Below are 27,536 nucleotides of genomic sequence, written 5' to 3' on the forward strand. Positions count from 1 at the left end.
CCTTTCGATTCTATCTCTCTAAACATTACTTTGCGTAGGGTTTTGCCGGGACTGTGGTCAAAGTGGACACTCAAACTCAGCGTCAAGAAACTGTATCAACCATAGCCGAACATAAAAGAGCGCATTCTTCAAAAGTTTGGCAAAGATCATGAGCGTTTCACACGGACTGTATCTTTTGCTAGCTCAGTCAGACCAGAATACCAAATGCAATTGAAAAATGCAATCACCCAGAAGTCTTCTTGGCTCGGCCAGGTGATGCTGAGGGCCAGTGTCGTCGTATATGGCTATTTTATTTCGCAAAGTCAGAATAGCATCCCGACGTACATATTTGGACAAAAGTTCTGGTATTTCGTGTGCCAGCTCATCCTAGGCTTATCTGTATCGAACACAAATACAAAGTTCCCAAGCAATTTCTCCGGAGAACACGGATTCTGGGCTTCGTTCTCGGCTCTCCATCCAGATATTCGATATCCATTGAATGTCACAGGTTACAGTGACATCCTTTCCGCAGCCTACAAGGAAATAGCAACTGCGTATATAAATCACATTGTCGAAAATTTTCAACGACGGGTTGTATCGTATATCCAGTATAAATTGGACAAGTCTGTGCCTGTAATGCTGCGAGCTATAAAAATCTGCATTGTGGTATGCTCCAAAGAAGAGAAGCTAGGGGAGAAATCGCGCTCGTGACTATCAGCGAATACAACACATCACAAGTAAGGGCACTTTATCATTTATGATGAATCACTGGTAAAATACTCAGTCTCGTTTATTCATGACAACTTTAGATTTGTCATAGCTGCAGGTCAGAATCTCTGAAGAAGCTGAAGACGGAGGACGGTGTTACTCACCATGGCATCCTGGATTGCCAAACCTGTGGAATGCTGTGGAATAGGGACACCAATGCCTCGAAGAATATGTACTTCATTGCAAGAAAAGTCTGGGAGGGCTTTGGTCGCCCCCAAGCCGTCTGTAGACCAAATCAATCCACCACTGCGAATGTGGGACCCGAAAGGGTTCAGGTTTTTACGGTAAGCTTTGCAGTTCATCTTGGATTTTGAATATTATCGAAAGTACTACTCTTGAGACTGCTTCTCTTTAGATGATTCGGTAAGTAAAAACGGATACAAGCCTGTAATACCTGGAATTTTTACTGATTGAGATCGGGTTGGCATTGTTTGGAGCAACTGCGCTACATGGCAAATTTGAACCAACATGGCAAGTTCTCTTCCTTAGATCGACAAGAATATTTATTAATTTCATTCCACAGGTTTAAATTTGCCTTGTTTATGATGCAATTTTATGCTCCAAACGACAACTGTTTTTAAAAAATACAGTATACTGAGGTTCATGCTTACCATATCCGAGCCGCACGGGCACAGGGCCCCACCCATCTGACGGGGATGGGTATTCAGCTTTAATTGCTTTGATGGTCTGATGAAGGATTTCGGACGCCGTCCATGTTCAAGCATGGATGCTGAAATAAAGCTTGAGAGTGCGCGGCTACACTGTCGCGATGGAAATGCATATTGCACACATCGCAGACGGTGACATGTACAATTTCTTCGTTGCCATCCTTATCTAAGGTAGCACGGCCAGTATGCCTGGATGCTGCTGGTGGCCGACGAAGCTACTGCAGATAAGAGGTTTGCCTAACAGCAATTTTGCATGGGTCTGAAATTTTTGATGACTGGCAAGCAGGCACATAAATCAAGCTTGCATAATGTTGTAGAAGAATCTTTGCCAATTTTTTGAGAGGTAGACAGGTCGGCACTGTTTCTTTCATAAACAAATTCCTTATCTCTTGTTTACTTGATCCAATGGCCTCTGTCCTGACCATGGTGCCCTTGCTTCCTGTCGCTCATTATTTATCTTTTGCCTATAACTCATGATATGTACTCTAAAGTCTAAGCATGTCATTCATAACTCAAGCAATCTTAGTAAAAATCTGGCCCACATGCTTCACTCCACGCGAAAAGCAGTGTCATCTTAATAGATAGCCTTCTCACGTTAGTCCTATCTTTACTTTCACTCCCTGCCATGGATAAAGGTAAGTATATTTCTTCGTTAGACACCAAGAAGAAATCTTGCAGAAGAAAATTCTTTGGGAGGACATTCGAGATCTCAGTCATAGCTTTGGGCACAAGGCTCAAAGATGGATAATACGGCAGCAATACAAATGCTAAGACATTATCGTAACAGAATAAGGGCGGAGGAGGAGTTCAGACTAGTAGAGGTATAATATGCATACATCATTTCATTTATCTACAGAAGCTTGGAATATATTCCATTCATTGTAGAAGGGGCAAATGCAATTCAAGAAGTTTGCCATGGACGCCGCAAGCATCCCGAAAAAGTGATTAAAAAAGAATATCGAGTGGTACTTCGCAATCTATTAACAGATGCCAATGTGCTCTTTTCATTCCAAAGGTGAATATCGCATGATATTATATGTATACAGATATTCAGGGTTCTCATATAGTATATATGTAGAAAAAGGCCTCTCATTCTGCACGAAGATGACGATAGTGGTCCGCCACAAAGAATGGAGCGAAGGCTTGATCTAGCCAAGTATAACATTGCAAAGTGGAGAACTCCATCATAAAGCACTTCCCAAATATCGGCGCTCCCTGGAATGAATCAAGCCTGGATACTTGCTAGCAGTTTTAGTGGAAACGAGCAAAATCAGGAGGATCTCAAGAGATAACTAAAGGCTGTTCTAGCTGGCCGTCGAACGACGATGAAGTCTCTAAGAGCTTGGAATGGGAAGTTGGATACGTCCGGTCACTGCTATGGCCAAAAGAAGAGTTTGTAAAGATCGTAATTTATTTACATTGCAAAGTAGGGGAGCGATTGAGTACCAAGATATTTGGTCTTGTCCAGAAGAGTTCAAAAACAGCAAAACAACTTCTGAAGCAGTACAACAACTATTGAGAAGAAATGTTGCAAGATGCAATAGGATGGAACGAGGTCCAAAATCTTAAATCATATTTTTGGACAGACGTGGCATATACAAAGAAGGAAACGACTACATGCTTACCTTTATAAATTCTAGCTCCTCTTCAGCTTTCAATTTGCTGTGTTACTTTATTTCTTTTGTAGGAGGAACAGAAACAGCTTCAGGAATTTGCTGTGTCACGTTGCAGACAGATTGGAGAAACAATTAAAAGGGAGCAACGAGATGAAGGATGCCAAACACTCCTTCGCTGTCGTCTGATAGATGCCAGGACTCTATTCTAGAGAGTGCAGCGTGACCACCGCTCGCTCATAGAGGATGATGAACATATATCCGTACAGGAAGGAGAAGATAACGACAGCGAGATTTGTGACGAACTCGAAATATATGCAAGAAGAAATCGGAAGTTTGTAAAAAATCCACAGTATAGCTTAAGCTTATGAATAGAAAATATGCAGCAAGTATTTCCCTTCTCTACGCCCATTACCAGCCCAACCCACTATGTTTAGTATGATTACTATGTTTTTATGCCACTTATTCTCTTCTTACGGATATGTCCTGTAATCTATAAGCCATTTTGAATATTGAAACATTTCTACGAAAAAGCTTTCCTTAATACATACCAAGAGCTATTCGCATATTTGCGTATTGTCTGTTGGTTCTGAGAGAGTTGGCTCATGGTGGTGGTGAAGATCTACAGTGAATAGCGGGTAGGAAAAGGGCAAAAAGGGCAAAGCTTTCATGCGGGATCTGAATCTGACCCTTTCGAGCCCTCTTCCTCCTGTTCCTACAACCTTTTTGCGGCAAAGGGACACACTTGTACACTCACAGTCTCGCACACTACATACGCTCATAACTTTATTCATACCTTTCTTTCTCGAACCTGGTACTCTGCAACGCAAGTTTGTGACACTAATATGCAAGCCATCAAGTGTGTCGTGGTCGGAGATGGGTAAGGCGCTTTCTTCAAAGACTGCGAATGGGAAGGGACCAAGAGCGACAGGGCACGCGACGATGCTCGATTATATTTGGAAAACTATTATCTCGGGTTTTGCATGGTTACTGTTGCAAACCGGTTGCTAGAGGCCTTCCACTTTACGCCCGCTGTCTCGTGATTCTCGCAGGAGAAAGAAGAGTTTGCCGGCGTAAAGAAGGGAGGTTGGGGGTTATATGAAGGAGACAAAGAAGAGGAGGCTCCGGAGGTCGTCAAAAGCGTAGTATGGAAAACTAACAATGCTTTTTGTAAACACAGTGCGGTCGGGAAGACGTGCTTGCTGATCTCGTATACAACAAATGCTTTCCCAGGCGAATATATCCCCACAGTGTAGGTTCTGATATAGAGGAGGATAGAGATAGCGCAAAGGGAAGAAGTGTAGCGAGAGAGGAGAAGCTTGCGCACGTGTGTATATACTCATATGCTCGGGGAAGGAGAGAGAGTTGCTAACAGATCATGCAATGCAGCTTTGACAACTATTCTGCAAACGTGATGGTGGATGGTAAACCTATCAATCTTGGGTTATGGGACACTGCAGGCCAGGAAGATTACGACCGACTTCGTCCATTATCTTATCCTCAGACCGATGTTTTCCTTATCTGCTTCTCTCTTGTCAGCCCTCCATCATTCGAGAACGTAAAGACCAAGGTAAAAAATTTGGAAGATTCTCTGCAAGGCATGAATATGCCGTATTGACAATTGTAATGTAGTGGTATCCAGAGATCAGTCACCACGCACCCAACACTCCCATGATTTTGGTCGGCACAAAACTCGATCTTCGTGAAGATCCGGAGACTGTCGCCCGACTGCGCCAGAAGAACATGGCTCCTATTTCATACTCTCAAAGTCTCCAGATGCAAAAGGAGATTGGAGCTGTCAAATACCTGGAGTGCTCGGCGCTGACACAAAAAGGTCTAAAGAATGTATTCGATGAAGCCATCCGCGCCGTTCTATGCCCAGCACCGCCCCCGAAAAGACAGAAGAAGTGTACGATCTTGTAAAATTGAGAACCTTTGTATAATTGGAAGCTGAACTGCACTAGAGCGGGGAGATGCATCAACTCATGCTGTGGTCAATTCCCATGCATCATTTTCTTTTCCCCTCTTTTCACTCACACTCTCTTTCCTTTTCTTTCTTTCTTTTTCTTTCTGGTTTTTGAATCTAATATTTACAAGTAAAAAATTCGTCTCTTTTTTGACGTATACAAAATGGATCATAGAGGAGCAATGCGAAGTTTATTAGCCTTGTATGCGTAATCTATGGAATAAGTTTAGGTCTTAAATCGTATTGATTGTCATGCAGAGGATGCGTCTCCGACAACAATGTATCTAACAAAAAAATCAGTCCCACCCCAGGTAACAATGCGAGTGCCGAAAGCTTACCCTTTATCGGCGACTACACTCCGGCATTTAACAAAAACATGATATTTAAGAACAAAACGTGGTGCAACGGTAGTCGTTCCATCAACCACTTGATTCTGCCGTAAGAGATCGGTAAACGTCTCGGATGATAAAAAGTCTACGATATGGATTGGTATAAACAGTCATCAACGATAATATCCAATTCAATCTGACATACCCGAACAATCACCGTTGTGCAGTAGCTCAACATTATGACGCTTTGCTAACTCAATAAGTTGCGAAGGCATCTTGCAGCACTGATCAACGTTAATTTGATTTACAACCGGTTTCACTGTAATTGACGGATCGGAAAGTATAGCATCCAATTCCTCATATGAGAATTCTGCAACACCTAGTCTGATGAGACGACCCGATTCACGCTGTTGTTCTAATCGCTTCCACGCAGTTTTCAAGAGCGAGGACGTCGGCGAGTTCTTAAATGAGAGGATAAATGTGTCGATTTCTTGCACGCCCAAAAGTTTCTGAAGATGTGATACAGCGGACTCGATATATGATGCTTGGTATAAAGTTTCTAGATTGTCGAGATAGAAGAGCTTGGCTACAAGTCGTTAATGATGTCTGTCAGCACATATCAACGTGATATTTGATGCTGGACGTTTTGCCTCACCTGTCACCTCTACGTCGTCTCGGTCATCGGGCGCTATGCGGCTACTGAGGCGGAGATCAGGGACTTCTAGAAGTGATGCTTCGGGATAATAACGGAATGATGGCCGGTCCGGTTTGTGCAAAGAAGTATGCAAAGTGTCAGCAATGGCGTTAATTATCTATATTTTCGGGTATTGGTGCACATGAGCGAAACTGCAAATATATAACAAACTCGCCTCGGCATTCGACTTCTTGCTTAGAGTTTTCGTCTGCCCTGCTACGCTCGTGCGCATAACATTACCCGTATATAGCACTATCTCCTTAAATTCTGGTATGTCGAGCTTTGGTGGATTGCCTGTAGGTGTTGGCATTGTCATTCAGTTCTTCTGTGGTGGTGTATTGTCGGCTGGAAAGAAAATAAACCATCTGCAGCGATAGAGCGGACCCGAAATTTTGTTGCATTCGATGGCGCAATTCGTGACTGGCGTCTCATAATATGCGTTGTCCTTGATTTGCTTACAAATCCATGGAGCCAGACATACGATGCATGTACCTACGGTGTTCTCGCGATATTCGTGAATAATCCTTTTTTCAGTCATATTACTTGCGAAGGGTCCACTCGGTTGGGAAACATCACATCAAAGATTTGTTTCATCTCGTATTTTATTGTCACCAGCTTACAAATCTTGACATTGTTTGTAATTGTCAAGTTGCAGATATTGTTTACTTTGACACTGATTTCTCAAAGAATTGCCTTTGGAATTTCCCAATGGTTTAATATACATTTTCAAGGTACATCCAAAGATTTGCCTTTTGGACTCCCCTTATGATTATAAATATGCACCTCTAAATATAAGCTTGCCTTTTCTATTTGTAGCGCGGCCAGCTACACGTAATAGAATACTCACTTATACTTTACATGATGCAAATGCAATACACGTTTTTTTGCTTTGCATCTTCGTCATTATGAAGCGGGCGGATGGTATACCACAAGTGGTTTTAACATTTTCGCTGAATAATAAGCAGATCAGCCACCCGATTGTGGAAAATCTTTACATTCACGTGTACTCGACTTTTTCTTTGCAGCACATCCTCACTCTGTGGGTTGTTGACGCTGTCGAAGCACACAAGACCAGCTAGGGCACACTGGGCAGTTGGATGGACTCCTGAGTTCTTTGGGGGAAAGAAGTCCAGTAATCAGTGAATGCCTCCATTCTCATACTACCACAATCCAAATATCAAAAAACGAAAATGAATCGAATCCATTCAGAACCGAAGGAAGACGATGGAAGTCCAGTCTACTTTCTCTGAAAAGGTGATCTCTGGACAATATCCACAGACGACACCATCATAGGATTGCTACCCTTGGAAATTACAGAAGCACCGCGCTCGTAAACGACTGTCTGCCTTTAGCTTTTCCTTGTGTCGTTTCATTCGAAGCGTGGCTTGTTGAGCATCGGTTTTAAGTCACTTTTTCATAACAGGCACATCATCGAATGGATATCAATATGATGCACTTGCCCTTATATTGAGACTAGATGTTTTACGCTATATCGATGTAAAAAGCTTGCAACTTTGTAAAGAACATATGTTCAGTCGAACCATTTGCTTTCTATTTACCACCAAGTCGTTGACATGCAGCGGTGATAGTGCAGAGCATCTTAGCGTTTAGCCGCGTTTTTCATAACTTATGCACAGACGGCAAACACGCCAAACTGCCTCGAATTCTAACAACACCGGTGAGCCTCATTCATTCGTCACAGATCGGTCATCGCCTCCACCTTTGCAACAAGTCTTGTCATCCTTGCCGCAATTAGCCTTGTCGCTCGCGATTATAATATTCATCAACAAATGTTATGGTCGTCCATTCGATGAGAGGTTTGCTAAATGAGTTCAGTTCTATGTATGTTCTGTTCTAAGCCTAGCATCCAGGTACACAAGCGGCTTGTGGTTTTACGTAACATGTCTGTCCTTCTTTAGCTTGTGCGGCGTATTTCTTTATCTACAAGCGAAACGTGCATCTTACAAGAACTGGCAAGAGAACCCCTCCACCCGTACATCTATTCAAATTGCATCTCTCGCAGGCTCTGTTTCTTTTATTGGATTCCATGTCTGTTGCTGGAGCTTGTATGGGTGGGCTACTCCAGTATTCACATCAGCGTCGTTTGTGCTCGTATTCAGTATTCTGCATATCCTGTCAGCTTTGTTATTTTAATGTCGAAAAGAAAAGGAGACTTTGGACTTTATTTGTTTCTCAATGATTCGAATCGATCGGAAGACATGCGTAAACTAGTAATTCTCTTTGGCTTCTTTCGGAAGGACTTCGCCCTTACGCTTGATGACACCCAAGTGAACAATACGGTCACCAGACATCGCCACAGGGTTTGAACTGCGTCCAATAACCTATACGAGAATCTTAGCCTGTATGTTACGTGTATAATCGCACTATAACGACATACAATGCCTCCACATGGTGCAAAGTATTCTTCCACAACGTTGCCAAAAATGTTTTTGACCCGCGCGATAAGGTCTCCCTTCCGTATGATGGTATTGACGCCTGGGTAGACTTCCAAGACGCCACCAACTTTCGTATAGATCTAGAATTACTATCAGCCTACATGGTCCCATCAGATATAATGATGATATTTTCTGACCCAGAAACCCTTGGAGCAAAGAATGGTGCTTGGTGGGCCTCGGAAAGCATCTGATCCTTTGTATGGGCCTAGCGGGTACATTTCCAGATGATCCAAAATGCGCATCACGCCTGCATATGACCACTAAATATACACTCGATAAGTAAACGCGGGGATAGGAACTGTCCATAGCCAATTCGGTCATACTTGGACATATTGGTTCTGGAATAACTGTGGGTTTCCAATTTCAACGGTAATAGCCTTGATCCCACGTGCCGAGGCGGCAGATCGAAGTGTACCTAAGCTCATATATTGGCACTTTTTCTCTCATATTCTAAATTTTCTTACAGCATCTTACCATCCTGTCCAGAGTTGTGAAGAACGATTTGTGGCTGCTGCAGATGGGCCAATGTAGCAGATCCAGGATCATTCTATACCAAGTACACGTTACATTTCTTCATTTTCCGAACCCTGTCATTGCATCATTTATATCTTGTACCATATCTGCTCGAACATAGTATGAGTTAACTCTTCCAAAGCTTGCAGTGTGTAAATCGATAAGATAATTGAACTGGGAAATGACCCTATTCATCAGCTGATAGCAATAAACTTGAGATGAAAATCCATCTTCTTTGCCGGGAAATAGTCTGTTCAGGTCTCGACCATCTGCGAACTCTCGCTTGAATTGCAGATAGCCGACTACATTCACGCAGGGTACCGCAACCACCGTGCCTTGTAATTTATGGACGTCGATCTCCGAAACGACCCTGCATGCATGATTGTTATTACTGATAACAAAGAAAGGAAGCTGTTTTCAATTCGCTTACCTGTGAATGCAAGGTACACCATTCAATTCATTACCGTGAACAGCCGCAGTAATGCCAACGACAGGACTAAGTCAAGAGTGTTAAGAGCATAATCTTTGCAAGATATACTTTGTACGAACCCGTCCTCAGAACCTCTGCAAATGATTGCGGGCAATCGTATCCATTCGCTGAGACCTTGCTTCACCATTTTTATCCAAGCGGTGCTGATTGTATGCACAGGATAATCCTCGATCACTAAGCGGTCTCGCACAACGGGTGGCGGGACATCTGTATCTTGAGGTATCAATGCAAAAGGTGGAGGTTCATAAAGCTGTGTTGAATCGAATTTGCCCTGCAACAATGCAATACTGTCCCGTCGAGTAGCTTCATCCAGATATGAAGATAATTCACCGTGTTGCAGAGTTGATGCTAATTCTCCCGTCAAATCGCCAGGAGAAGTTGCTGGCCGAGCACGCGGACTGACAGCTTCTTTGGGTGATTTTTGGCCCTCGGCAAACTTCCGAAGAGGTTGCTCATCGTAAACCACCAGCGATCCCTTTCGGCGAGGATCACGGCGCTTAGGTGGAGCCTCTTGGGTCGCTGTAAAACCAGGAACAGTGGTCATGGTTGGAGGAGCTCCAAGGGAAGGAGGCAATCCAAAATAATCAGCGACGGATGTACCTCCTTTCTTTTCTGATATTTGTATTGTCACCACGGTAGCATCAACGTCATTGCTACCGACAGTGCCAAATTCGTCAGATGCCTGGACGAACATACTAGTTGGACTAGCTTCTTCGTCACGCTCAATGTACAAGGTCTGTCCTTGTGATAGGAATTGTGCATCTCCTTGGCCATGATTTTCATCCAACGTTATTCGAACGTAACCCTCTACAATGTAGACAAGCGCAAACGATCCGAGCAATAGCTTTTTCCCTGTTTCTCCGCTCTCATTCGATACAGGCTGTCCAATTTTATCAACATGGAATTGAGCTTCTCCCAGATCGCGCTTTATCATAAATTGCAGATTAGTCACGGGCGGGTTCGTGATTTGACAGCTCGTCTGCCTGGAAATACTAGGTCAGCTATTTCGGTTGCATAAATCACGATTCTTCTCCGATCGAAATACGTGCCAAGAGCCGTTCCAGCTGTAAGGGAACAAAGGCTTCACGTTTGTAGATATCTCTTCGCCCTTGTGACTTAACAAGAGGGTTGACTTCTTACCACCGAGTGGTAACACGATAGTAGTGCTATGTATATTTATTTAGAGAGCGCATGAATTTAGGGGCTCAGCATCCATACCATTCATATTCCGGAAATAACGAGAAATTGCAACTCGAGTCGATAACGTGCTTGCTAAGTCTCCAAAAGAATGTTTCCGTTTTGAAGTCTTTTCCTGGTGGATAGATGCTGATCTCTGATGTTTGACCTAGTCCGTTTTTCCATGTTTGGCTAACATAGTCTTGCCTGTGATACACGAAGAATGAGTGTCAGTGAAAGTTGAAGGTTCCATGTCCTGCCACAGTGTACACGTGAAAACCATCGGATATAGCAAAATTCAATGATAGCGTGCTGTTTCCTGTGACAAAGGGCGACAGCAATTGTATGCCATTGTGACAATGATTGTACATTACCCGGGTTCTAGGCGAGCTACTTTCAAAAGAGTAGGCTCTGGAGAATCGGCTTCTAGCATAGAGCCTTGAGGAACTTCACCGACCGGTTCAGCCATTGCATAAAAGTGGGCTGGAGTGAAGAAGAAAACGAGTAGGCCCTTCTTTCAGCGCACCCGTGACGCGAATCATTTTTGCTGGGGTTGGCTTTAATTAGCCCAATAGCCTTTTTCTTCCTTTGGTTTCTGCCGCATCGAAAATAACGGATGAATTAAAATACTTATTTTCCTCTGAAAGCAAAATACATATAAAATATATACAAGTTAATAGGTAATTCTGCATTGTCATATTTAGTCTTGACAGGGACAAGGAAGGTCTAAAGGATGGCCATCGTCCAGCAGACTCGCACGCGAGCTTTGTTTGAAGTCAAATGATGTATCATTGTCCCCACCGGGTCCCTCTTGCATTGAGTTAGTTGGTAATCACCTCGAAGGCGGGTTAAAAGTAATGTTTATGAGACATATAAGGGGCATCTTCGAAGAACGTTTTAAACATTTTGTGCACAATCATTGTACTGTTTGTATCAATTCAGTCTAAATGTGACAACTCGGATTTTGGGAGCAACAACGTACCTCTTTTCGACAATCTGATCCAATGATACCACAGGTATCAAAGTATAATTCGGAATATGACTGCAACTCCTTGTGGTGCATCAGATATCGAGCGTGCAGTAATACAAATAGATTCCGATACTCGACTTCATGTAATCTGTTATCCTCTTCTGAAAATAACTTGATAGGCATGTCGGCAATAGTCTTGTAGTCACCATCGATAGATAGTAAATCAATCAAATGCGTGATCGGCCAGATATCGATGGTTGCTAACGGTTCGAGAGCTTGGCTGATATTTCCCAGTAATACATTGAAATGCGAGACTTGCTTTTCTGATAACGCATGGTTTCTCCGTGAATTTGAAACTTCTCTTGCTAGTGTATGTACATCATTTTTGCTGGCTGCCGGGTTTGTGTAAGCAAGCATTGCAATAACGGCTTCCGTGGGATCTTCCGCAAGATTTACAACTGTGTCTGCATTGCCCAGCAGCAAATTTAGTGCGTTTCTAAGATTTGTATGTTGCAGAGTATCCGCAAGATTTGTTGCTATGTATTGCTGTATTTGCTTCTCTGATTCTGTTTTCCAACGCCAGTATTCCCATTTGTAACGGTGAAAGAATGTAACATCAGATCCGGTGTCTGGTAAGTCTGGCAGGGCGATAACTAGGCGCTTCAATAATTCGAGGGACTTCCGATCGCTCGCAACCGTTATTCTCTCCACCACGATAGCAATGAATTCTAAAAGCTTCTGAATGTTTCGATGAAGAATGAGCCTAGAAATACCATTAGACCTGGCTGCTGCTTCGCGCATATGGGGCAACCTTACTTGTAAATGAGCGGCCAGAAATCATGATGCTCTGATGGCGAACCGCAATTGAAGATGCCTTGAATATCATACTTGAGCCATGCTGACACACATGTTAGAGCTTATAATTATGTAGTTAGCTAGGTATCGATCCATACATTTGTCTGTCACATTCAGCCATTCTAGCAGTAAAATTCCCAAGCGACTTGACTGGTCTTTGAAGAATACGATCTGACACAGTTCCCAAATAGCCAGCAGCCGTTTGCAATATTGCCTTTCAGATGCAGTCTCTCTGTTTCCCTGGATCCCAGCCGATATTACTGTCTATTCGTACGAAAACACGCGTGATTTTCATTGATCCAACCTGTCTTTTCAACAGTTCGATGTAATCTTTCAGTATCGATAGATATTTCTCAGAATAGAGACACTGTAGCCTTTTCCTACAAAATTAGAGAAGTTAGAAAAAGATTGTGAGCGTCATGAAGAGCAAGGTACCGATCGACGCCTTGATCCGTTTCGAGGTCTTCGTGAAGGGACCTGAATATTACTGCAGACTTCTTGTAAAGCTACGACCAATGTAGGCTTTAATGGAGCTATTCCAAAGTAATCACCAAATATTAATACCTCATGTCGTATTCCAGGTGTCTGTGGAACCGGAATATTCCTAATGCACTGGTACGCTTTGGCATCGTGAGCAACGGGCATAAAGAAAAGTGGGCGTGAAGGGCTATCGAACCGGAGCTTAATTGGGCGGCGTTTGAAGAGGCGCGTTTGGTCGACTTGAGGTGCGCTTCTTGCAAACGTTGTTCCTCCTCTTTTTCATTTTTTAACTCAAAAATGGTAAGAGTTCGCAATTATTTGGATCAGGGAATGGGATAATGGTGTTAGATGCAAATACATGATATGAGATATACAATGAAAGCCAAAAGATTGTTGGGATCAATGGATGGATGGATGGATGGATAGAAATCAGGGTTCATGAATTTTCGGGCGAGAAACGAGTAGGCATGACGCTAATTGAAGAATGCACAGTCTGCTGCTAGACCCGTTATCAACGTGTACGCCGAAGGCAAGGGTGCCACTGGCACTGTCCCTCTCCCCGCTGTTTTCAAGGCCCCCATTCGTCCTGACATTGTCAACTTTGTCCACACCAACATGGCCAAGAACAAGCGTCAGCCCTATGCCGTTTCTGACAAGGCTGGTCACCAAACCTCTGCCGAGTCCTGGGGTACCGGTCGCGCTGTTGCCCGTATCCCCCGTGTGAACGGTTCTGGTACCCACCGTGCCGGTCAGGTAAATATCTTTGGCAGGGCTTTTGGAGAGAATTACAAGAAGGGATAATAACAGTAATTGTGTGTAGGCTGCATTCGGTAACATGTGTCGCAGTGGACGTATGTTCGCCCCCACCAAGACCTGGCGCAAGTGGCACATCAAGACCAACTTGAACCAGAAGCGTTTCGCCACTGTCTCTGCTTTGGCTGCATCTGCTTTGCCCTCGTTGGTCATGGCCCGTGGTCACCGCATCGAGCAAATTGAGGAAGTTCCCCTCGTTGTCTCCGATGAGGTCCAAGGTTTGAGCAAGACCAAGGAAGCCGTTGCTTTGTTGAAGGCCATCAACGCCTACGCCGATGTCGTCAAGGTCTCCAACTCCCGTAAGCTCCGTGCTGGTGTTGGTAAGATGCGCAACCGCCGCTACCGCCAGCGCCGTGGTCCTCTTGTCATCTACAACGAGGACAACGGTCTCGTCAAGGCTTTCCGCAACTTGCCCGGTGTTGAGCTCGTTAACGTCCGCCGTCTTAACTTGCTCCAGCTTGCTCCGGGTGGTCACCTCGGCCGTTTCATCATCTGGACCCAGAGCGCCTTCGCTCTTTTGGATGAGTTGTACGGTACCTACGAGACTCCCGCCACCTTGAAGAAGGACTACGTCTTGCCCGCTCATATCATGACCAATCCCGATGTGACCCGCCTCATCAACTCTGATGAAGTCCAGGCTGTTGTCCGTCCTGCAGGTCCTAAGAACGTCGAAGCTGCTTTCCAGGGCAGAAAGAACGCTTTGCGCAACAAGAAGGTCATGAACAAGCTCAACCCTTACGCCTCTGTCCTCCGTCACCAGGCCAAGCGCAACGCCAACAAGAAGGCCAAGTTGGCTGCCAAGAAGTCTGCTTAAACAGCTTTTTGAGCATTATGGGTTTTTTCAAATAAAATGCTTCATATCGTTTGTTGCATTTGTAGTTTACTCGGCTCGTGTTTCCTGTTTCAGTTCCTTATTTTCAGTGTTACACGAAAATGAGAATGGCTCGTGGCACTTGTAGCACCAATATACGTCTTTTCATATTGGGCTTGTTTTGTTTCGTCTAGTTCTCTTGCACTCTTCAAAAGCGCCCTGCTTTTCAACACGTCTCACAGGAATACGATACCCGCAACCGAAAACTTTGTAAGAGATAATCTCACATTCCGAAGCTGTGGGATTACTGCAGAATGGCAAAGGAAAGCCAGACAACGGCGGTGCAAGTAGGCAAGTTGCACGAAGAGCGAGGAGATCTCGACCAATGTGCTGACCTGTGATGCTCACGCAGCGCTCCGTATTCGGCCATTGACCGAGCGAGACCGAGCACAACCACGATTTGCAAACATCGCAGCCGATGACATTTTAAAAGTGCACGAAAAAACAGTACACGTGGTGCCACACAACAAACTCTTTACCTTTGACCATGTCTTTGGACCGAACAGCCGACAGAGCCAAATATTTGCAGCACTTGGCGAGAAATTGGTTCATAAATTTGTAGAAGGCATGTACAGAAAAGCGCATCCCGCTTTTCTTTTTCATGAGCTTAAACTCACTTCTCTTTTTCTGCTGCAACGCAAATGCAGGATATAATGTTACCCTGCTAGCCTATGTAGGTCAAAAGACAAGCACATTTCCCTGCAGAAGCATATTGTAAACACTCAAGCATATATATGTAGGGACAAACATCTTCGGGAAAGACATATACCATGGGTACCGCCCAGCATCAGCCTGGACGGTACAACGAGGAGGAGGAAGGCATAGTGCCACGCGCAATGGCACTGTTGTTTGAAACATTGCAGCAGCAGTCCAGTTCCGATCGCCCCGTGACACCCGCCCCTTCTGCATCCTCATCAACCGATACCACATCTACCAGGAACCGCTTGCGGCCGCCATCCAGAATCGCAACACATGCCAGCACTCATCAGCATCAACAACCATCATTGTCGACTTCATCATCATCATCAGCATTAAAACCGAAATATACCGTTAAAGTTTCCTTTGTCGAAATATACAACGAAGAATTGAATGATTTACTTAACGGAGCACCAGCCCACGAACGACCACCTATTTATATACGAGAAGATGCAAAGGGACATATTTATTGGACCGGTGTAAAGGAAGTCACTGTACACAGCACCGAGGATGTATTATAGTGAGTGCAGTGTTGCCAGAATTGAATATACTTCCCTCCTGATTCTAAAGTTCTTTTATTAGTTATTTAGAGCAAGGCACTAGAAACAGAGCGACCGGAGCAACCGACATGAATGAGAAATCTTCCCGCTCACATGCAATATTCTCAGTGTCTCTGAAACACGAAAAATGGGTACCGAACGGGAATAATCGATCAGAAAGCCCCATTCCAGGAAGCAGGAAGACCAAGCCGCAAAGCTCACTTGGAGCAAGAGCAGGACACGAGGAAGGTGAAGTAGTCATAACCAGTTCCAAATTCCATTTTGTGGATCTAGCTGGCAGCGAACGTGTAAGTAACAAGGCAGACCTTTAAAAAGAATTTGATAATAATTGTAATCCATCAGCTTAAACGGACAGCCGCAGAAGGCGATAGACGCAAAGAAGGTATCAACATTAACGCTGGATTACTGGCCTTGGGCAACGTTATCTCTGCATTGGGTGACCCGTCAAAGAGGACTACTCATGTTCCGTATCGAGACTCCAAATTAACTCGACTGCTCCAAGATTCACTTGGAGGCAGCGCTGCGACCTTGATGATCGCATGTGTAAGTCCGGCAGAGTATAATTTGTCCGAAACTTTGAATACATTACAATATGCCAATCGTGCCCGCAATATCAAGAACCGTATCGAAAAGAATGAGGTGGAAGAATGGATGACAACCGATAACATCGAGATGTTACGAAGTATGGTATCGAAACTCAAAATTGAACTTCGCAATGCACGAACTGGATCAACGAGTACTACGTCAACGGTTGTCAACAGCAGAGATGATCCAGATATCATCGGTAAAATGCACGAACAACAGAATGGTGACTATGATCAGTTGTTCCAAGAGCAGCGCATGATTATTGCGGATCTGCAGCGGCAGATTGAGGAATTGGATGGCGAGGCATCCGTGACAAGAGAACGAAATCGCGTTGTGGAGGCAGAGTTGAAGAGGATGCGAAAACTGGAGTCGATGCGTAAGCAAGAAAACGAAAACATGGACTTTCAGCATTTGGTCGAGCCTGTCATCGAGGAATACGAAAAGAGTATATCTGCGCTAGAATCCAAACTTGCAATGACCAGGGCAGCCTTGACGCACGCAGACGCTGGAATCGAAGAGCAACGTGTAAAGTTGGAGCAATATGAAGCTATGCTGGAAAACCAGGAACATACAATGACAGAACTTCGAGCGAGACTGTCCAAAATGATAGAGCGCGAACAGAGCAACGAGGCATACATCGACGAACTTGAAGGAAAGCTGATGCGATCATCAAATGAAGCGCTACGCAGTCAGGAGCTATTGAATGAATTGCGTTCAAGGATATCGAAATTCAAAGAGACCGATGAAAGCACCGAGCAATACATATTCGATCTCGAACGACGCTTGGCGACGAGCGAAGCAGATAAGGCGACACTTCAGCAAACTGTCGATGATCTAGAGTCGAAGCATGCAGATAAGGATGCGACCATCGAAAAGCTTCAAGATCAGCTCTCTCAAGCTGAAAACGTGAACACGCAAAAGCTGATGCTCCAAGAATTGGATACCATGACGGTCAAATACAACATGGTAGAGAAGGAGCGCGATCGATTGTTGAAACAAGTTGAACTATTGACGCAGCAACAAGAGCAGCAGCGACAACAGCAACAGGAGCGCGATGCTCATAAATCATCGCAGAACAGCACTGGCCAAGGCGCACAGACCAACGCCAGACCAGAATTTTCGACAGATAACGACGAAATTGCCACAAGTCGTCAAAGATATCGTCGTAGCTATGCCGAAGAGAAAGAGACACCCGCATCCATCGCTGCACGCGCCGCAGAGCAGGCTGAGCAGCGGGCAAAAGAAGAAAGCGATCGTGCGTCACGCTTGCAGCAGCAGCTCAGGGAACTTGAGAAAGACCATCAGGGCACTTTGAAGGAACTTGACGAAGTTTTGATGCGATATCAAGAGGCTTTGGAACAGCTTGACTTGCTGCAGAAGCCAGATAACTTGCTTGACGACAAAGAAACAAAAGTGCCAGACTTGAGTCAGGAGATGTCACGCGCCAAAGAAGAGGCCATCAACAAGGAACGGCAAGCCAATCTAGAAAAGATTAAACACTTGGAACAACATGTCAATGACCTGAGCGGACAGCTTGGACAGTACCTTGAGCAGCTGGAATCGGCGAGCAAAGAAGCCCAACAGCGAGTCCAGGACTTCGAAGACAGGTTGACAGTCGTTGCACAAGAAAAGGGGGCGCAACAAGAACATATCCAGCGACTTGAGCGCGAACTCCAGACTGCACAAGATCGTATCCGTATCTTGCAAGAGGTTGCTGACCAGCACACAGCAGCGGAAGAAATTGAAAAGACTCTGAGGGAACTGGAAATCAAGGACAAGGCAAAATCCCAAGAGTATCAGGAGGAAATTCGACTCGTGCGCGCTGAGAATGCTACGCTGCAGCAGAAGTATGACAAGCTGGAAACTGACTACAACCAACTGCTTGCAGATCAAGAGAAAGGAGATGGTCTAAAAAAGCAGCTGGATACGTCGGTCACCGAAAAGTCACAACTCGAAAAGCAACTGCAGCAGATGGAAGTTGTCAATGTGGAGCTGGAGGACAAAGTGCGAGAGTTACAACAGATTGAAAAACGAAAGACAGAAGCCTTGGCAGAGCTTGAAAAGCGATTGCTCAGTTTGGATGATGCTTTGAAGCAGGAGAAAGAAGCTGCACAGATACAGCTTGCATCCTTGGAGGAAGAGAACTCGCGCTTAGAGAAAGATGTGGCTAACCTCCGAAGCAGTCTGGAGGAACTTCGGGAAGCACTTGGCACAAAAGAAAACGATGTTGCCAAACTACTTGAGAAAATTGATGATTCGGATAAAAAGTGCGAGCAGATATCTAAAGAATTACAGCATCTGCAGACCATCAATGCATCGTTGGAATCGACCCTCAAGGCCTCCTCCACGGATGGTGAGTTGCGCAACCAAGACTTAGAGAAACATATCCAGAAGATAGCAACTTTGGAGACCGAGATCCAGCAAAAAACAGCATCGCTCGCCAAGTCTACTGAAGAAATGGATCAATATCGCTCGAGCGTACAGGAGCATATCAAGCAGCTAGAGTGGCAAATTGATCTCCACTCTGGCGAGACTGAAAATCGAAGTAAAGAGTTGGAACAGACACGCTCGAAATTGGCAGAATTTGAAGATCAATGCAAACAACAGCAAGAGATTATTGAAAAATTACAGAATGAATTGAAGACGTCAAAGGAATCTCATAATTCTGTCAGCGCTGAATTCCAAGAAAAGCAAGGAAAATTGGACAAGGTCGTGCAAGAATTGACACAGTCTAAAGCGCAGCTGGAACGACTTAACCAAGCAACGAAGCAGAAAGAACAGCAACTAGAATTGCAGCAACAGGAACTGGAGGTTCTACAAGACGAACTGGAGAGTGTTTTGGAAGAAAAGCGTATTGCGGACAAGGAAAACGCGGAAACCATATCGGCCTTGGAAGCTGCCATGAAAGAAAATGACGAGCTAGGAGCACAGCTCAAACAGACAGAGCAAGCGCTGTCAACCGCTCGGTCTGATGTTGCTCGACTCGAGCAAGAAATAAAAGGACTCTCAGCAGAGCAAGCAATTGACAAAGTGGGACCCTTGCAAGAGCGTTTGAAAGAAATGGAGCAGTTGTTGCAAAAGATGACCCAAGAACGAAATATGCTCTCTGATACACATCTCAAGAAGACGACAGATCTGGCAGCCGCTGCGGGCGCCTTGGAAAGCGCGAAGCAAAAGATTGACAATTTGACAAAGCAACTGGCCGAGATAGAAACATCAAGACAGGAAGAAAGGAAACAGATGCAGCGACTTGAGCAAGAGCGACGCCAGATTACAGAAGAATTACAGAATAGCAAACATCAAGTTCAAGAATTGACGTCGACAGTTAGCTTATTGGAAAAGCATATCCAAGACTTCGAACAGGATCTGTCAAACGCCAATGAAGCTGTTCAAGAAAAAGATACCCATCTGCGCTCCTTGCGGTCGCAAATCGAGACGCATTCTCGTACAATTAACGAGCTCCGTAATGAGCTCGAAAAATCCAAGTTCGCAATAAGCATCAACGAAGTCGATACCGACAAGGAAGCTTCAAAGTTATATGAAGATCGTATCGCGCAGCTGGAACGCAGATCAAAGCAGCTGGAAGATGAGAATTTGGAATACGTTACTCTTTCTGAAGAAATGGAAAACGAAGTCAACCGATTAATGAAGGAATTAGACGATCGTACACGCAGCAATGATCGGGAAACAGAGGAATATTTGGATACTATACAGAGAATGGAAAAACAGATAGAAGAGTTGACGGAAGACCGAGACAACCGAGAAAAAGAGAAGGACCGGATATCTGCTGCATTGCAAGAGCTTCAGGCTGAATATGCAAAGATAACCAGAGAACTGCAAGCAACCATGGAAAATACAAGAGCAGCGGAGACAACATCCCGTGAACTACAAAATACCATTGAAGAGCTACAAAAAGAAAATACTGAACTTCGCCGCACACTTGGAGAGCCAACAGAGCCGAACCAACAAGATCAAGATGTCAAGGCAGCTTTGGAAGCTGCAGAATCCAAGCTCAAGAGCCAGCAAAGCAGCATAAACCAAATTCAATCCAAGCTCAAATCTACAGAATCCGCCTTGCAGGACAGTAAGAAACAACTAGAAGAATCCATGCAAGCCAGAGAGAAAGCAGAAAAGCGCAGCACGGAGCTTAAAGAGCGACTTGGCAAGCTCGAACAGGATGTGGCTCAAGAAAAGCGCTCGCTGGAAACTCAAGTTGCAATACAGAAAAAGGAAAAGGAGAAAGCCGAGCAGGCTTTGGCTGCGCTGGAACGCCAGGTAGAAGAAATGCTTAGCAAGAAGAGCAAGTTCATGTGCTTTTAATATATAGCAAAATGTTTGATAGTATTTCATTCTTGGACAAACAAGTTTATTGTAAATGTTGTATTGTAATTCTGCTGTTAATAATAATAAGGATTACGATGCTTTTCTAGTACTAGAAGGACATTCCAGGTGTCGGAGATGAGGTTTGCAGAGGATATGTAGAGGAAAATAACAAACAGGGTAAATTAATCAACCTTGATGGATGTTTGGGCTGGTTTGGCAACAATAAATCGCCACACTGGGAAAATGACAAGAATGATGGCCAAAGAGATCGACCATGCAAATTTGACCATCTTGGGAGCAGGTACTATGAACTCATTTTCGGAAAACTTTAAGCAGATAATAGTTTCAGTCATGATATTGCAAATCATCAACCAGGCATGGGCTCCTAGTCTCGTTGGCTGTTTGCTACTGCACATTGGCTATCAGAAAAGGAGCTAACACTCATGTAAGGAAAGATGTTGAAGTTACCTGCTAGAAAGGTACTGATATACATCTCTCGCTGCCGGAAGAGCAAAGAAGAACATGAGTATGAGACGGTAAGTGTTGAGCGGATGTTCGGGTGGAACCCATAACAGATATTTGAGATAGAAGCAGTTCAATTCACATTGGAGGGTCTAAAGTGGAGATCACAGGATCGAGAATTAGACAGGTGTTGTTCGTGACAGATATAAAAAATACATGACTTACGACGGCCATCAATGCAAGAACACCAAAATAGTTCTTAGGATTGCTCGTAGCTTTCCATTCGAATGGTGTCCAGTCATGTGGCAAAAACTGCTGCACAGCCCTCTTTGCTTTGCCTCGCAAGGATTTGATTTGCCGGAAACGCACCCACGAATATTCCTAATGACGTTTATTGGATCCACGATATTTGCGTAAAAAACGTTGTAGAAACGTACCTTCATTTCAAAATATTGGCATGTTTTCATGCCCAAATAAATGCCAGCCCAGTTACAGATGAGTACATCCAAAATCCACTAGATGTAAATATTAGCATTCACGTTCTGTTAACGCTATCTTTAGGTTTTTCTTACATGATCCCACCAACATTCAGCAAAGTTATTCAGTTGGTGTTCCAGCGAATATTCACAGAATTCAAACGCGACTGAAAGGATCCAGCACAGCCAGTAATCACGGAGTATAATGGCTTTGCCGTACCAGCCTAGCACGTGCGCAAGGACGAAGACATCCATTTGGTTCTGGATAAGAAAAAATGGATAATAACCAATTTAGTTACCTTGATGTAACGTAATATTTTTTCTTATTCATTGATGACTTGCCTTGATAGTATCCCATGTCAGATCGCATTGTTCTGCGTAGGACCTCTCGGGTAGCTCGTGACCGAGCTGCGAATCAAAATACGTCATGAATCGCCTGGCTTCCCCTTTGTCCTACCATGGAAATTTAGGAACGACGCATCATTCAAAAATCAGATCAAAGTGTACCAGGAACAAGAGGAAGACTAGTAGCATCTGGTACAAGACACTAAGGCTGAGCACTGCTCTCCAGAATGGGACGCTAGGTCGTATAAAGGGTCCATCGCGAAACTGGAGCATGCCAATAAATACGAAACATCCCGCGGCTGCTGATATACCAAGCTTCACGCTCGTCTCTGTATTCTCGTACGTCGTTCGTACTGCAGCGTAAAATAGCCATGCTAACAAGAGCGCGAGTGCTGTCAGGGTATGGGGATGGACTATACATGAAACACAAGACGCGAATAGTCATTAGGCGACGCTCGACAAAGCATGGCAGGAATCACACTCACAGACGGTCTCGTCTTCGCTATTATTCTTTTGTACGGGAACTGCACCGTTTGCTTTCGTGTGGACCTCATTCATTCCTAATAAGCATTGATTCTCGAAAGAAGGCAAAAAAGCAGCACGGCAGGAAGAGCAACCTCCTTTAATGCATCTGATTCAAGCCACAGCTGTCAAATGTCTCCATGCCAGTCTCGCCCCATTACTTTATTGAAAAAGAAGGATGGTTGGTACGTGGTCAAAAGATAAGATCATGGGCTAGATCTTGCATAAGTTCCGATTTTGGCACAGTACCATGCATGATCCATGGATGAATATTGCTATGGATTATACAGATCGCTACTCGTTCAAGGTGTTGTTCGTTTCCGGACAAGAATACGTTTCGATTTTTGGAGCTTGGGCCGAGCTTCGTCCCAAGGTCCATGTATTTCACTTATAAAATGTGTCGTTTAGAAACCTCGCATGTCAATCTCTAATTTGACAACACTTACTTTTTGTACTTTTGAATAAAGATAAGCCAGTAAGGGCACACAAACGTGATGAAACAAAATCCAATGAGGTAAATGAATACCACGGCTTTGGAGATCCTCAGAAACAAGAATACTGACAGTGATAACATACTCAGTGTGAGTGATATTTGCACCTTGGGACTTATTTCCTAGAGCACAGAGTCAAAAATACGGAAAGGAGATAAAACCAAGTGTTGCACTCTCCATTACCTGCAAATATCGCCGGAAAATAGGAAACAAGGCAAACCATTCGACTGCAAAGGATAAAAGGCTGAAAACATCAAAATTGGTATCTAAACGGGAAGCCAGAAGAACAGATGCAAAAATGGCTGCGTTTGTGGACAGCGATCCTGGAATTCTTTGTAAAAGTGAGAACTAAGGAACGTTTTCATAACTCTGTAGATCTTTGTATTACCTGAGACTCGCACGCGTCTGAGATACATAGTCGTGGAACAAGATATTAGCAAGGAAGCAACAGACTGTGAGTGCCCATATGGTATCATCACTGGTTTGGCTTGTTAGGGTCTTCAATATGGGAGAAAGACCCCACAAGGTTCCGAAGAAAAAGATGGTACTTTTTGCAACAATTTTGCCTGGTTCAGTGAGATATATGCGAGTCTGGGATGTCTAAGTCTAAGCAAACGTACGATTGAAGACCACGTGCTTCTTTGCTCTATTCATGATGAACGCGTCCCAAAACACGTAGCTAGCAGCTGTCAACGTGGAGCTGATCCAGGTCAAGCGCGTTGCTGATAGCGTGTACGTTTGCAGATATATGAACACGGCGATGAAAATTACAACACTGCTGATATGCTGTGTAATTATGCCGGATTCATATACCATATTCCAATAGCTGTACGTCTGCACATTAACTGCAATGAAAGGTCTAAGGGATAAACACTTGATTCGGCAAACTGATTGCTAGCTCACCATTCTTTTGCAGTTCTTCCAAGAATGTACTATCGACGTAATTGTCAGGATAGCTTTGTTTCACCCAAAGTAGCTTTCTCCAAGGTGCATGGTGTTGATAGCTTTCCTCAGAGAAATGTTGCGTCACGGTCTCCGCCATGGCATCCTTCACCAACGCGATTGAAGGTGAAAAGATCTGGAAACAAGATACCCGCTGACTTCAACCATTGTATCCAGCAAGGCATTTCCAAGATTGGAAGAGCGCGGTATATCATTCGTAACAAAGGTGAGTTTGCTTTTTCATCTCACAGTCAATAAGGCACAGCGCAGCCAAGCAAAAACGTTGAAAGATAAAATGGAAACGCAGTTGTGTGACAGGCAGGGTGGACTTCGATGGATGGCATCGGTGCAAATCAACGTTCACAAGCAGCATTTCTCATCTATTTTATTTCACAAAGCTTATTCTTGTTGAACAGTGACGACAGCCCGAATGCTATAAGAATATATGTGTCAAAGATGTTGATGGTCTATTCTGGGAGGTTAAGATTGACTTACCAGTTACCAGAGTGCATGGCATCGAATGCCTTATTGATATCTGCAAAGTCGAAGGTATGGGTAATGAATTCGTCCACCTTGAGCTTGCCGTCCATGTAATCCTGTACAAGAACGGGCATTTCAGTCTTGCCTTTGACGCCACCAAAGGCAGAGCCGCGCCATACACGGCCAGTGACGAGCTGGAAAGGACGAGTGCTAATTTCCTCGCCAGCACCGGCGACACCGATAATGATGGATTCACCCCAGCCCTTGTGACAGGCTTCAAGCGCAGCACGCATAACGTTTACGTTGCCGGTACAGTCAAAGGTGTAGTCAAGACCACCATCGGTCATATCAATGAGGACCTGCTGAATAGGCTTGTCAGGATAGTCCTTTGGATTAACGAAGTCGGTACATCCAAATTCGCGCGAGATCTTCTCCTTGTCAGGATTGACATCAATAGCAATGATACGTCTAATTAACCATAACTAAGCGACTCAACTCTGAAATATTTTGTCTATTCCTCTATTGCTTACCCGGCCTTGTTGGCAACACAGCCCTGAGCAACACTAAGACCAACACAACCCATACCAAAAATGGCAACCTTCAAGGTAATCGAGATTAGATATGCTGCAGCATAATGTTAAATAGATATACTCACAGAAGAGCCCTCAGTAACCTTGGCAGTACGAGTAGCAGCACCAAAGCCAGTGGTGATACCGCAGCCAAGGAGACAAAGCTTTTGCAAGCTGGGACGAGGGTCGACCTTCACAACAGAGACGTCGGCAACGACTGTTACAATAAATCCATTTGAGTATACTCAAGTGCCCATGGATCCCGCTAAAATTATACACATACCGGTATACTCGGAGAAGGTAGAACAGCCCATGTAGTGATAGATCGGCTTGCCCTTGCAAGTGAAGCGCACTGTTTCATCGGGCATGAGACCGCGGCCCTATTAAAAGCTCTTCTCAGTCATGGAAGATTCTAAAGTGGATGGATGTGTGTCTTTTACCTGAGTAGCACGGACAGAACCGCAGAGATTGGTCTTTCCGCTCAAGCAGAACTTGCATTTGCGGCATTCGGCGGTGTAGAGAGGAATGACATGGTCGCCGGGACCGACATCAGTGACACCTTCACCGACGGATTCGACGATACCTCCACCTTCGTGACCGAAAATAACGGGGAACAAACCCTCAGGATCTGTATTATAATCAATTAGCATTTATCGACTTCGTAGATGTAAATGTGAATAGTCGCTTACCGCGTCCAGACAGAGTATAGGCATCAGTGTGGCAGCTAAGTATTTAAAATGCAAAACTTTAGAGAACGCGTCAATCCACAGAATCTTTGTACTTACACGCCGGTATACAAAATCTTAATACGAACTTCGTGGGCTTTGGGAGGTGCAACTTCAATTTCTTCAATAGCTGTTAGAAAGAAACGATGTCCGCGTTGTTGAGTATTTGGTACCGCGTCTTCTCGAGGTTTGAAGTAAACTTACAAAGAGGTTTTCCAGCTTCCCAGGCGACAGCTGCGCGACACTTGATAACCTATATAGGTTTGAGGCGTAGTATTCAGTCAGCATTGCGAGAATCGCGTTCAGAATCCAGATTTACTGACCTGATTAGCAGTTGACATTGTGTTTGCTAACGGAAGAAAAGGTTTGGTTTGGGTCAGACCCTTGTGGGATTCGGGTCTTTTATCTTCTGCGGGAATCAAACAAGCTTGGGAACCAGCTACTCAGATCCGGCCTCTGTTCACTGATATTTAAAAATCAGTTGGCGTTTGGAGCATCAAATTGCACGACAATCAAGACAAATTTAAATCTTTGGAACCAAATTAATAAATATTCTTGTCGATCTAAGGACGACGAAAACTTACCATATTGGTTCAAATTTGCCATGTAGTGCAGTTGCTCCAAACAATGCCAACCGGGTCAATCAGTAAAGAATCCAGGTATTATGGGCTTGTATCCTCTTTTACTTACCGAGTCATCTAAAGAGAAGCAGTCTCAATATTAGTACCTCAATAATATTCAGAATCCAGGATGAACTGCAAGGCTTACCGTAAAAACCTAAATCCTTTCGGGTCCCACATTCGCAGTTGTGGGTTGATTTGAAGTTGGTCTGACCAATGGTTCTGGGAAGCCAAGTCCTTGCCAGACTCTTGAAGCGATATAATACATATTCTTAGAGGCATTTACATCTCTGTTCCACAGCATGCTGCAGTTTTGACAGTCAAGGATGCCATGGTGAGAGATGTTATCCTCAGCAGTAACATTGCGGAGGCTCCTCGCCAAACAGGAATGACAAACCTAGGTCTATTGATATTAGCTTTCGTCACTAGTAACTTGCTAGTCGTTCCTTACTTGAGAGCTACTGTACTCGTCAATGGTCACAATAACTGCCTCTCCTCGCGCCTCGCGCCGTTTAAGCATTCTGTATAGGATGCCGACAATTCCGCTTTCATGTCCTTTGATTTTAACTCCATCTTTTCCGAACATACCGTCTCCAAACGCAATCAGCGGCATTTTGTCCTTTGCTGTTGAGACTCCTTTTACTTTTTGCCTTTTCTTCTCTTTGTGAGGTCTGTTTTCTTCAAGCAAGGTGCTACGGACCGCGGATATAGGCTGGCATGGTATCCTATAAATTGTGATGAATTGATTAAAATGCATGTATTGCTTGTATTTTTTCGTTTTTGTCGATTTTTTTTTTGCGCGGTTTTTTGATCTGTTTTTTCGTTCTTCAGCATTGTAGTTTTTTCCACCATTAATGATGATGTTCGCTAATTCTTCTTGACTCTTTGTCTTCCTTGCAGATTTTGAAATCTTGTTTTAGCATGTTGACTTGAATAAAATGCAAATAATATATCCATGTGCTGAAAAGTATATGCAACGTATTCATTATAAATAATGACGCTGGCAGTTTGCAAGTCGGAAATCTTGATTCAATTTGCTCGATGCCATTCGCTTTCTTCATCTTTTGCACTGCTCTTGTTCTATTCTTTGATCCAATAT

The 27,536-nt window shown here is 44.2% G+C and overlaps 12 protein-coding genes across 12 annotated transcripts; 5 read left to right on the plus strand and 7 right to left on the minus strand.

Moving 5' to 3' along the window:
- Nucleotides 1–255: 255 nt before the first annotated feature.
- On the plus strand, nt 256–895 carry VTP01DRAFT_7534 (uncharacterized protein; the record flags this gene model as incomplete). Its single annotated transcript, XM_069386556.1, has 2 exons — nt 256–645; nt 800–895. The coding sequence occupies 2 exons, from the start codon at nt 256–258 to the stop codon at nt 893–895; spliced, it is 486 nt and encodes a 161-aa protein (XP_069241999.1).
- Nucleotides 896–3,873: 2,978 nt separating this feature from the next.
- Nucleotides 3,874–4,951, plus strand: VTP01DRAFT_7535 (uncharacterized protein; the record flags this gene model as incomplete). The annotated part of the gene is made up of 4 exons (XM_069386557.1): nt 3,874–3,908; nt 4,209–4,280; nt 4,418–4,598; nt 4,661–4,951. 4 exons carry the CDS (start codon nt 3,874–3,876, stop codon nt 4,949–4,951), a joined length of 579 nt encoding a protein of 192 aa, XP_069242000.1.
- Nucleotides 4,952–5,244: 293 nt separating this feature from the next.
- VTP01DRAFT_7536 (uncharacterized protein) lies at nt 5,245–6,333 on the minus strand (the record flags this gene model as incomplete). Its single annotated transcript, XM_069386558.1, has 5 exons — nt 5,245–5,278; nt 5,333–5,468; nt 5,529–5,909; nt 5,979–6,135; nt 6,193–6,333. 5 exons carry the CDS (start codon nt 6,331–6,333, stop codon nt 5,245–5,247), a joined length of 849 nt encoding a protein of 282 aa, XP_069242001.1.
- Nucleotides 6,334–7,646: 1,313 nt separating this feature from the next.
- On the plus strand, nt 7,647–8,171 carry VTP01DRAFT_7537 (uncharacterized protein; the record flags this gene model as incomplete). The annotated part of the gene is made up of 2 exons (XM_069386559.1): nt 7,647–7,834; nt 7,889–8,171. 2 exons carry the CDS (start codon nt 7,647–7,649, stop codon nt 8,169–8,171), a joined length of 471 nt encoding a protein of 156 aa, XP_069242002.1.
- A 74-nt stretch (nt 8,172–8,245) lies between these two features.
- VTP01DRAFT_7538 (uncharacterized protein) lies at nt 8,246–11,121 on the minus strand (the record flags this gene model as incomplete). Its single annotated transcript, XM_069386560.1, has 11 exons — nt 8,246–8,359; nt 8,416–8,553; nt 8,611–8,733; nt 8,797–8,888; nt 8,948–9,020; nt 9,089–9,356; nt 9,417–9,482; nt 9,536–10,459; nt 10,526–10,642; nt 10,695–10,859; nt 11,027–11,121. The coding sequence occupies 11 exons, from the start codon at nt 11,119–11,121 to the stop codon at nt 8,246–8,248; spliced, it is 2,175 nt and encodes a 724-aa protein (XP_069242003.1).
- A 428-nt stretch (nt 11,122–11,549) lies between these two features.
- Nucleotides 11,550–13,122, minus strand: VTP01DRAFT_7539 (uncharacterized protein; the record flags this gene model as incomplete). The annotated part of the gene is made up of 7 exons (XM_069386561.1): nt 11,550–11,576; nt 11,635–12,385; nt 12,439–12,520; nt 12,576–12,717; nt 12,782–12,857; nt 12,913–12,983; nt 13,042–13,122. The coding sequence occupies 7 exons, from the start codon at nt 13,120–13,122 to the stop codon at nt 11,550–11,552; spliced, it is 1,230 nt and encodes a 409-aa protein (XP_069242004.1).
- Nucleotides 13,123–13,254: 132 nt separating this feature from the next.
- VTP01DRAFT_7540 (60S ribosomal protein uL4) lies at nt 13,255–14,584 on the plus strand (the record flags this gene model as incomplete). The annotated part of the gene is made up of 3 exons (XM_069386563.1): nt 13,255–13,257; nt 13,450–13,710; nt 13,778–14,584. The coding sequence occupies 3 exons, from the start codon at nt 13,255–13,257 to the stop codon at nt 14,582–14,584; spliced, it is 1,071 nt and encodes a 356-aa protein (XP_069242005.1).
- A 311-nt stretch (nt 14,585–14,895) lies between these two features.
- On the plus strand, nt 14,896–20,802 carry VTP01DRAFT_7541 (uncharacterized protein; the record flags this gene model as incomplete). The annotated part of the gene is made up of 6 exons (XM_069386564.1): nt 14,896–14,932; nt 14,994–15,206; nt 15,289–15,314; nt 15,382–15,857; nt 15,920–16,184; nt 16,240–20,802. The coding sequence occupies 6 exons, from the start codon at nt 14,896–14,898 to the stop codon at nt 20,800–20,802; spliced, it is 5,580 nt and encodes a 1,859-aa protein (XP_069242006.1).
- A 185-nt stretch (nt 20,803–20,987) lies between these two features.
- On the minus strand, nt 20,988–22,646 carry VTP01DRAFT_7542 (uncharacterized protein; the record flags this gene model as incomplete). Its single annotated transcript, XM_069386565.1, has 8 exons — nt 20,988–21,213; nt 21,274–21,419; nt 21,493–21,648; nt 21,705–21,782; nt 21,840–22,004; nt 22,086–22,196; nt 22,251–22,501; nt 22,574–22,646. The coding sequence occupies 8 exons, from the start codon at nt 22,644–22,646 to the stop codon at nt 20,988–20,990; spliced, it is 1,206 nt and encodes a 401-aa protein (XP_069242007.1).
- Nucleotides 22,647–22,912: 266 nt separating this feature from the next.
- VTP01DRAFT_7543 (uncharacterized protein) lies at nt 22,913–24,143 on the minus strand (the record flags this gene model as incomplete). The annotated part of the gene is made up of 6 exons (XM_069386566.1): nt 22,913–22,997; nt 23,057–23,223; nt 23,285–23,432; nt 23,490–23,667; nt 23,722–23,946; nt 24,005–24,143. 6 exons carry the CDS (start codon nt 24,141–24,143, stop codon nt 22,913–22,915), a joined length of 942 nt encoding a protein of 313 aa, XP_069242008.1.
- A 299-nt stretch (nt 24,144–24,442) lies between these two features.
- On the minus strand, nt 24,443–26,158 carry VTP01DRAFT_7544 (uncharacterized protein; the record flags this gene model as incomplete). The annotated part of the gene is made up of 10 exons (XM_069386567.1): nt 24,443–24,476; nt 24,539–24,991; nt 25,054–25,121; nt 25,179–25,309; nt 25,376–25,472; nt 25,533–25,720; nt 25,782–25,816; nt 25,878–25,947; nt 26,022–26,070; nt 26,141–26,158. 10 exons carry the CDS (start codon nt 26,156–26,158, stop codon nt 24,443–24,445), a joined length of 1,143 nt encoding a protein of 380 aa, XP_069242009.1.
- Nucleotides 26,159–26,294: 136 nt separating this feature from the next.
- VTP01DRAFT_7545 (uncharacterized protein) lies at nt 26,295–27,050 on the minus strand (the record flags this gene model as incomplete). Its single annotated transcript, XM_069386568.1, has 3 exons — nt 26,295–26,346; nt 26,586–26,683; nt 26,889–27,050. The coding sequence occupies 3 exons, from the start codon at nt 27,048–27,050 to the stop codon at nt 26,295–26,297; spliced, it is 312 nt and encodes a 103-aa protein (XP_069242010.1).
- Nucleotides 27,051–27,536: the final 486 nt, after the last annotated feature.

Source organism: Rhizomucor pusillus, assembly GCF_041956525.1.
Source record: "Rhizomucor pusillus strain CBS 183.67 unplaced genomic scaffold VTP01scaffold_4, whole genome shotgun sequence".
Classification (NCBI taxonomy): domain Eukaryota; kingdom Fungi; phylum Mucoromycota; class Mucoromycetes; order Mucorales; family Lichtheimiaceae; genus Rhizomucor; species Rhizomucor pusillus.